The sequence below is a fragment of the Colobus angolensis genome, unplaced genomic scaffold (genome assembly GCF_000951035.1).
Source record: "Colobus angolensis palliatus isolate OR3802 unplaced genomic scaffold, Cang.pa_1.0 Scaffold70, whole genome shotgun sequence".
NCBI classification, from domain to species: domain Eukaryota; kingdom Metazoa; phylum Chordata; class Mammalia; order Primates; family Cercopithecidae; genus Colobus; species Colobus angolensis.
In genome coordinates this window covers 2,081,541-2,091,676 of record NW_012120710.1, presented here as the reverse complement: position 1 = coordinate 2,091,676, position 10,136 = coordinate 2,081,541, and the positions used below count along the sequence as shown (strand labels likewise).

The 10,136-nt window shown below is 43.4% G+C and overlaps 1 protein-coding gene across 1 annotated transcript in view; it reads right to left on the bottom strand.

The window, feature by feature from the left end:
- The window catches only part of DCK (deoxycytidine kinase), a 33,172-nt gene extending 27,595 nt beyond the window's left edge, over positions 1-5,577 (bottom strand). The window contains exons 1-2 of the mRNA XM_011927123.1: positions 5,090-5,577; positions 823-938 (exon numbers count right to left, since the gene is read on the bottom strand). Of these exons, the coding sequence (XP_011782513.1) occupies positions 823-938; positions 5,090-5,180 (207 nt within the window). The 5' untranslated portion in view covers positions 5,181-5,577. The remainder of the gene's footprint in view (positions 1-822; positions 939-5,089) is intronic.
- Between the last annotated feature and the right edge of the window lie 4,559 nt (positions 5,578-10,136).

Sequence of the window (10,136 nt, the reverse complement as noted above, 5' to 3'; positions counted from 1 at the left end):
ACTTGTGCATAAATCTTGAATGCATAGCTTGATAAATTTTACTTTCTTTTTTTTTTTTTTTGAGACAGTGTGTCCTGTCACCCAGGCTAGAGCACAGTGGCGCCATCTGAGCTCACTGCAACCTCTGCCACCTGGGTTCAAGAAATTCTCCTACCTCAGCTTTATGAGTAGGTGGGATTCAGGTGTCCACCACCACGTTTGGCTAAGTTTTGTATTTTTAGTAGAGATGGCATTTCACCATGTTAACCAGGCTGGTCTTGAACTCCTCACCTAACATGATCCGCCCACCTCAGCCTCCCAAAGTGCTGGGATTACAAGCGTGACCCACCAACCCCAGCCTCAGTGAATGTTTATACACACAGTCACCCCTCAGTATCCTTAAGAATTGATTCCAGGTTCCACACAGATACCAACATCCATAGATGTTCAAGTCCTTTATGTAAAATGGTGTAATATCTGCATATACCCTATGCACATCCTCCCAAATAGTATAAATCATCTCTAGATTACTTATAATACTTAATACAATGTAAATGCTATATGAACAGTAATCCTGTATTATTTGCATTATTTTTTATTTTTGTATTATTTTTTTCTGAATATTTTCTATTCATGACTGGTTGAATCCACAGATCTGAAACTCACTGATAAGGAGAGCCAACTGTATATATATCCATGTAACTACCACCTAGATGAAGATATAGACCTAAAGCAAGATTTGAAAACTTTTATTGAAAAAGAAAAAGAAAAAAGCCAAGAGATTAAGTACTACTGCTCCTCTAAACCAAAAGGCTTTTATCTACTTAAATTTTATTTTTATACCTCAAATTCATCTTGAGTACTTTGAACATTGCACCATCTGGCAACAGGTTCAGGAACCACTTCCCAATCTTCACACACTTGTTTAAGGATATTCACAAATGTTGACTTCCCTGCAGCTGTTGTGAGGAAAGATAAAATTCAGGAAGAAAAGTTGTCAGGAAAGAAAGATGTTAAATAGTCATTAGCTTTTGCAAGATTTACAATAGCAAGCAACACAAAAAACCCAAAACATTCCATTTTCTCAACTTTATATTTCTTTAAAAGAAAATTAAAAGGCTCCCTGCCCAATTTCATTAAGCACATTTGTTTTTTATTATGTTTAGTTTAACAATACATTATATTTAGTAGTAGGGACAGTCTTGACCTAGAAGTAATACTCCTAATGGCAACCACACCCTTTATATCTGAAGTCACCAAATGTGGTTGTATCAGACATCTCTGGTTAGCATAATGTTCTCTCTCTTTCCCTCTGTGTGCGTGCACACACACACATACAGATGAACATATAAATAACTTAATATACTTACAAGCAAAGCTTCCTCTTCCTTATAAATTAGATCCATGGAGAGTAGAAAGAACTTACCTTTGACTTGCAGAACTATATTTAAATCTAGGACATTAGATAGGGCAATAGAAAGGAAGAAAAACCTTTAAGAACTTTAAAGAATCATACACAGAGAAAAAAAAGGAGTGAGGCATTAAATAAGAAGGTGACACAGAGAGACAGTTTAGAAGAAAAACACAAAGTAAATTGGATCCAGAGGAGAGGAGAAAAACGTTTAAGGATAAACTGGATGACAATTAGATTTAATCATGGGAAAAACACTGGCCACCAAAATTTAGTATGGAGAGTGTAAGCTTAGGGACTGTATGGCATTTAGAAGAATATTAAGTGGAAGTGGAAGCATATAGAAAGAACACCTCACATTCACTAAGCTAGATGGAAGAGGGAAAGGAGAACATGATATTCAGAAAGAGCACTCAAGGAACAAATCAAAAAATTAGGCATCCACCAGAGTCTGAAAGCACTTAAGGCTAGAGCATTCAACTTTCTTCTGACACTGCTTACAAGCAGAAAAATTCATGTGGTCATACTTAAAAAGTCTAAGGTAAAAACGGTTACATTTAGTTCAAGCACAGTAGTAACAGTTAGCTAGAGTTGCCAATCAGACTAACACATCTAGTTCCTTAACTTTTTGGGGGGAAGTGGGAGCTAGAAAATAAGCTAATTATTAAATTAATTTTCTATGAAGGCAAAGGAGAAAAAGAACCAAAGACACTGATGTTAATACTTTAAAAAGTCATGGAAACTAACAGAATTCCTAATGTCAAGCAGGCGTTGTAATGCTGAAAGTCATTCTGAACAGACTACTAAAATGAGAAGCAGGTAAGTCCTCCATCCATCTAACACAAGGGAACATTTGAATAACACAGAACATAAGAAGATGGGCTATATAAATATAAAACTAAAACGACCAAGTTCAAATTCTAGGAAGAATAGAGGAATTGCAAAATAGTTTACACACAGTTTAACAATTTGTGCGTTTATTGCTTATTTGGATCTGACAAATAAGGTGAAGAGGACATGAACAAAAGTGCAAGACCAATAATAAACAGCAACTAACAAAGTCTCAGTGTCAGGGAGACGAAAAATGGCAAGGAACATGCTCCATCTAAACACCAATTGCTGTCATACAGAAATGCAGGCCTGGTGTTAACAGATCTTCAGATTTTTCAAAAGAAGCCAATAATTTAATTGTTTATGGGAAATCTCAAAATGTTTTCAAGTTAGCAACAAATTTAATTTATTTTTCTTTAGACACAGGGTCTCACTCTGTAGCCCAGACTGTAGGGCAGTGGCACAACCACAGCTCATGGCAGCCTCAAACTATAGGTCTCAAGAGATCCTCCAACTCAGCCTCCTGAGTAGCTAGGACTAAAGGTGCATGCTACCACAACTGGTCTCCTTTTTTTTTTTTTTTTTTTTTGAGACAGAGTCTCACTCTGTCACCCAGGCTGGAGTGCAGTGGTGCCATCTCAGTTCACTGCAACTTCTGCCTCCCAGACTCAAGCGATCCTCCCACATCAGCATCAGCCTCCTGAGTAGCTGGAGCTATAGGTGTTATTCACTGAGCCTGGCCTGATTTTTTTTTTTTTTTTTTTTTCTTAGAGACAAGTTCTCTCTATGTTGCCATGCTGGTCTCAGACTCCTGGACTCAAGCAATCCTCCCGCCTCAGCCTCCCAAAGGATGGGGATTACAAGCCTGAGCCACTGGGCACTAAAATTTTTTTTCAACCTGTGCAGGCCAATATTGTGCAATTGCGGCTATCAGTTTGCAACTCCTTTCAGTGTAAGTAAAGGTGAAATCAATGAAGAATTTTAAGCAGGGGATAACACATGACATTTGCATACAAAAAGACCGCTGCAGAAGTAGTTAAGAGAAACTGGAGATGGGATGATATATTAGGAAATTATTTCAGCTGCTGAGAAGATTAAAGATGCTTTGAGGAAAGATTTCTAAATATGATGCTACCTAACTGGATTAGAGAAAGGGAAAGTGGATGAATGTATTGTGGTATTGATCCAAGGGGTTATTCATTCAACTTCACTTTTTTGTTTTGTTTTTGTGTTTTTAACAGACTCTTGCTCTGTCACCCAGGCTGCAGTGCAGTAGTGTGAGCATGGTTCACTGTGGCCTTGACCTTTGGGCTCAAGCAATCCTCCTGCCTTAGCCTCCTGAGTAGCTGGGACCACAGGCACACCAGCACATGCAGCTAATTTTTTAATTTTTTTTTGGAGATGAGTTCTCACTGTGTTGCCCAGGCTGGTCTCAAACTCCTGGATTCAAGTGATCCTCTTGCCTAAGCCTCCCAAAATCCCGGGATTACAAGTATGAGCCACCATGCCCTGCCTCAAATTTACTTTTCAGATGGCTTTGTTCAGCCACTTTCTCCTGTCTTTATATATGGTCTTCTTTATCCAGTAAGCAACTGTCAGGGATTCCATACTAGTAAGCATGCACCGTCAAATAACTTACATTGCTAAGTATATTATATGGTCTTTCTACTGGTGCCTTAATTATGGAGCAATGAAATAAGAAGTCCTTGTTGAGAATGCATTTTTTTCTATTGATTTGAATGCTAAGCATCTGCTTGCCTTGTCTTTTTCAAGAAGGTACAGTGCTTTGAATGTGGTAAGAATTTTTAAAAATTTGCTGTATGCATGAATGACCAGCACCCAACCTGGAGCTAAAAAAATTAAAACAAAAAACAATCTATCAAAACAGGAAGTTTCAGGGGTAGGTTTCCTGAGGTGGAAAGAATTGCACGTTGGTGTGTGTCTTGCAAAATGACAGGCATGGCCTAATCTGCACCCCATCTGAGTTAACAGAAACGTTAGTGGTCTTCGAATCATAACCCAATGTTTACTTGGATGTGGAGTAAGGGGTGAGGAACTGCATGCTATTAAGATCATTAAAGACCTCTTTCCTTGAATGTTTCGAGTTTCGTTAATAATATAGCTAAAATAATGTTTCGGTAATACCATAGCTAAAAAACTGTAAACAACCCAGAGGTCCACAACTAGAAAATCGATAAACGATCGCACATCCAGGCAATGGAATACTACTTAGCAATAAAAAAAAAAAAAAACAACTACAGACACAAGTAACATGAATGAATTTCAAAAGCATTATGCTAAATGAAAGACGCCAGACACAAAAGGCGATATAGCCTATGATTCCATTTATATGGCATTCTGGAAAAGGCAACACTTGCAGGGATAGAAATCAAATCAGTGGGTGCCAGGGAATAGGAAGGGTGGAGGGGGCTGACTACAAAGAAGCAGGTAGGAACTTTCTGAGGTAATGAAAATGTTCTGTATTTCGATCGTGGTGACAGTAAAACGCATAATGTTTGTCAAACCTCATAGAAGAGTACACCTAAAAAGGGTGAATTTAATGTAAGTTACACCTCAAGAAATCTGATACCCTTCCCCCGCAACAAAGAGGGCGCAGAGGCTCAAAGCGCGCCTCACAGAGACCGCAGGCCTGGCGCCCAGTCTGACTCCGGGGACCGCAGTCACCCCTTGGCGCGGCAGGGAAGGGAAGGAAGCTCTGGGTGGGAAAGGAAGCCGGGGGCGCGTCCACACGGCCAGGCTGGAGGGAAAGCCCTCACTGAGTTGCTGCACAGAGATGCGGCGAAGGGAAGCTTCAGCCACTGCCGCGACACCCCAGCCTTGCGTCCCACATTTCTGGAGGCTCCTTACCGATGTTCCCTTCGATGGAGATTTTCTTGATGCGGGTCCCCTCAGAGCTGGCTGAGAGAGACGGGCAGCTTCTCTTGGGCGGGGTGGCCATTCCTTAGTCTTGTGGCGGCCCAGAGCGCATCCAGCAGAGAGGGCTAGGAGGCGACCACAGGTGCGCGCACTGGAGCTCGCGGCGCAGCCGAGGCAGATCCTGACCTGCCCGGTCCGCTAGTGAGTTCACCGGCCCGCCGGCGGGTGTCGGGGTTTGACTTTGGCGCGCGGAGAGAGCGGAGGACAGGGGCGGGCCTGTGGCGTGGCCCCGCCCTCCTCAACCCACCGATCTCTGGTTGCCCCTCGGCCCTAGCCCGCCTCCAGCGCGAGTCCCCGCGTGCGCGCCCCGCACGCGACGTCACGTGGAAGCCGGGGCGGGGCCGCGCGTGTGGCGGAAGGCCTCTACCCTCGCAGCCAGGCGCCCGGGCGGGGCGCTGGAAGAGGTTCCGGAGTCGGGTAGGGAGGAAGGGTGGACGCCAGAGGCCTGAGGGCGTTGGAGGGCGGAGGGCGTCACCTGCAGTGGGCCCTGCCAGGCTTTGGAAAACCCGCCTCTCCAGTGGGCGTGCTGGAGATGAACAGACGCGTCTGGACAGAACTGGATAGACTTAAAGCTTTGAACTCATCAGGGGAGAAGGCAGTGTGTGGTAGAAAAATCAAATGGATTTACCCTGGCTTCTCAGCCTAGAGGAAGACCATGAAGCGAAGTGCCGCCCTCGGGAATCGCACTGCCCACTTAGAGAGCCAGGCTCTCTTCCTCTATGTGCTTTTCATTAATTAAGTCTAGTGGCGGAGATACTGTCATTAGCCCATTTACCTACTAGTGGGAAAACAGGCACTGGGAGGCTGCTTGTTCCAAGTGTCAACGTCAAGAAGTGAAACTGGGATGGGAATTTAGGTAGTCAGATGCCACCCACAGGAAGCCTTTCCAGATCTCCCAGACCGCTTTCCATTTGATTTGGATGCACGACCGTGCTGTATAGAAGTTAGCACGTTGGGTAGGTAGGTTTCTGTTCGGCTGTTAATTCAGCCTGCCTAACACCTGGCACATAGGTAACAAAATGTACTGTATGTTGAATTTTTGAAAGCCTACTTATGTGCCATGTACTCTGCTGGGACAAACGCAGTGTGGAATTTGTCCCAGCTAGATGAGTGCATTTTTAGTCAAGGTAAAGACCTAATGAGGCAAGAGAATAGGGAATTAGGGTAACCAAGGGTTAAGGCAGAAGCAAAAGAACAGCGGGTGCACCCAGTTCTAGGCAAGACTAGGCAGCATACAGGCCACACCTTCACTCCTGTGATTACAAAAAAGTTTCCGCCGGGCGTGGTGGCTCACGCCTGTAATCCCAGCACTTTGGGAGGCCGAGGCGGGTGGATCACGAGGTCAGGAGATCGAGACCATCCTGGCCAACACGGTGAAACCCCATCTCTACCGAAAATATAAAAAATTAGCCAGGCGTGGTGGTGGGCGCCTGTAGTCCCAGCTACTCGGGAGCCTGAGGCAGGAGAATGGCGTGAACCCGGGAGGCGGAGCTTGCAGTGAGCCGAGATCGCGCCACTGCACTTCAGCCTGCGCGACTGAGCGAGACTCTGTCTCAAAAAAAAAAAAAAAAAAAAAAGACCAAAGTTTCCGCATCAGCCTGATTTTCTCAGCCATCTCCATTTCAGCCTCTGATTGATCGCAGGCCAATCTTTCATAGGAGGTAACCAATTGCCTAGGGGTCTATCAAATTATTTTAGCCTAGTAAACCTTAAGAACACTGCAGTTGGGACTCTTGAAGCACTTCCTTCGCTTCAATAAATTTTGTGCTTTTGTTACTCCGTTCTTTTGTTGCTTTGTCTTTCGTTGCTTCCTTCTTTTGTTGCTTTGTTTCTACGTTTTGTTCAATTCTTCAACACGCCAAGAACCCAGACAACTCAGAGTCAAGACTTCCCATCCAGTAACACTAACAAACCGGATATTACCCAGTCTAGAAGTTATCTGGTCCAAATTGTCCACAGAAACCAAAGGCCTTGCTATTCTTTTTTTACATTGCAACTACCATGAGACCTGAAAAGGATCTAAATGTGTAGCCAGAAGGGGAAAATGGTGACTCCATCCTCAGAAATAAAGAGCAGAAATTAAATTTGAATCCTTGGCGATCACATTTTCCAGGATTAAACAGCAAGAATCATTCTATGTAACTGCCCTATATTACTGTTATGCAATTATTTTGTATGCATTACTTTTACTTATCCCCATAGTGATCAATAGCAAGATCCTAGGAATCGAAAAGGCCTGAATAGTTGTCATCAGGTATAGCAGGGAAGTTGGGAGAAAGGTACTGGGGAAGCTACTAGGTATCACATTCCACCGCCAAGCTTGGGGGAAAACTCATGACATGGTAAGAGTACTGGCAGCTACCGAGAGAAGGAAGGCAAGTCTCTGAGACCTTCAACAGGAAAGCAGAGCTGGTCCTGGATGCATGTCATAAAGAGGCTTGGGGTTCCAAGGAGTAGAAATCTCCAAGTGTGGTTTCCACAAAAAAGACCCACACAGGAAGTATCTTACAATGATGAAGAGTTTAAGCACTGGAAAATGAAAGATGTCAAACACCAGTTCTACCAGTTTCTGGCTGTGAAAACTTGAATTCATCTAAGCTTAAGAGTATACTTTGAAAAATACAAATGTGGGAGGCCAAGGCGGGTGAATCGCTTGAGCCCAGGAATGTGAGACTAGCCTGGGCAACATGGCAAAACTCTGTCTCTACAAAAACTATAAAAATTAGCTGGGCGCCTGTAGTCCCAACTATTTGGGAGGCTGAGGTGGGAGAATTACCGCAGCCAGGGAGTCAAGGCTGCAGTAAGCCAAGATCATGCCACTGTACTCCAGTGAGACCCTGTCTCAAGTAACAACAAAGCAAACAGGGGAAGCAAAGAATCTAGCTTTTTTTGGCATTAAGTCCAGCATAATTTCCCATTTTCCTACATGACCTGGGGGTACACAAGGAGAGACAGGGAAAAGCACTTTTCAAAACACCTTCTTGATTTTTGGTCCACAATCTCTTATCTAAAACCCTGGCAGCCAGATGTTTCAGAATTTAAAACTTCTAGAAAAGATTTTTAGAAAAGAAATTCAAAACTTTGGAACTGGCTGGGTGCAGTGGCTCATCCCTGTAATCCCAGCACTTTGGGAGGCTGCGGCAGGTGGATTGCTTGAGCTCAGGAATTCGAGACCAACCAGGGAAACATGGCGAAACTAACAGAAAAAATACAAAAAGCAGCTGGTTGTGGTGGCACGCACCTGTGGTCCCAGCTACTCGGGAGGCTGAGGTGGGAGGATGGCTTGGGCCTGCAAAGTTTTAGCTTTAGTGAGCTATGATCGCACCACTGCATGCCAGCCTGAGTGACACAGCAGCAAGACCCCATCTCAAAAATAAAATTTGGAATCCAAACTTAAGAAATACAGTGCATATACTGTATATATTAAGCAAGCACCCCCACTCCCCCTGCAGAGGTGTTAAATCAAATGCACGAATATTTTGCAGTGAAACACAGAGTGTTAACATTAAGTGGGATAAAGACTATTAACATCTGGTCAGATTATGATTACACTGAATTCAAAAAAAAAAAACCTTTGGGGCCAAGCACAGTGGCTCATGCCTGTAATCCCAGCACTGAGGGAGGCCAAGATAGACAGATTACCTGAGGTCAAGAGTTCAAGATCAGCCTGGCCAACATGGTGCAACCCTGTCTCTACTAAAGATACAAAAACTAGCCGGGCGTGGGGGCGTGTGCCTGTAGTCCCAGCTACTCGGGAGGCTGAGGCTGGAGAATCTCTTGAACCCAGGAGGCGGAAGTTGCAGTAAGCCAAGATCACGCCACTGCACTCCAGCCTGGGTGAGAGAGTGAGACCCCGTCTCAAAACAAAAACAAACAAACAAAAAAAACTTTGGTTTTCTGAGCTTTTCAGGTTTTGAAACTGCAGATAAGAGACAGGACACAGAGCACCCAGCCAGTCATGAGTGTGCTGCCACCTTAATCCTTTCTTGCCAGAAATTTTACTACTCCTTCAATTTGGGAATTCTTTTTCTCCTATGGGAATTCTAGTCTAAAGAATGAGACAGGGTCCTGACTGACAACATACAGGTTTATTAGGAAAACTAAATCAAATCAGAAAATAATAAAAAGAAAAAATAAGAGACCCTGAGCATTGATAGTAAGTAGCAGTTACACAGACCATGAGTTTGTCTACACAAATGCAACTACTTCTGTAAAATGATTTTTATCAACTTAATAAGTTGGTTATAAATTTCCCCTTGTAATCTTCATTAGTGCCTAGAAAACAGGGGGTACAGAAGCAATCATAAATGCAAGAGTGGGAGTCAGGGTGCTTCCTGCAAATCTGAAATCTGAAAGCAAAATAACATACTAGAAGAGCATAGAAGTCATCAGATGTATATAGCTTAGCAAAGAAAACTGTTTTGCTACATGCTTGTAAAGTGGATTGAAGTCAACAAGAAAATGTGACACTGTATTCACCATGCTGTAACAGGAGCATGTACAAGTTCTTAGTAAAACTTCTACTAAACATGGTTGTTTAAACCTTAGAGGAATAATTAGAATCTTTGTGTTGCAAAATGCTCATTGCAGATGTTATGAGGGATTAACAACATATTATACATTTAGTACAATAGAGGTAAATGAACCTAATTATCAAAATGTAGATAATTTTACAATACATATTTCTTTACACACAATAAATGAATAACAGGGTGTTTTTATTTTTTGAGACGGAGTCTCACGCTGTCGCCCAGGCTGCAGTACAGTGGTGCAATCTCAGCTCACTGCAACCTCCGCCTCCTGGGTTCAAGATTCACCTGACTCAGCCTCCCGAGTAACTGGGACAACAGGCACACACCACTGTGCCCGGCTAATTTTTTAATACATTTTTTAGTAGAGACGGGGTTTCCCTACATTGGCCAGGCTGGTCTCAAACTCCTGACCTCGTGATCCACCTGCCTCGGCCTCCCAAAGTGCT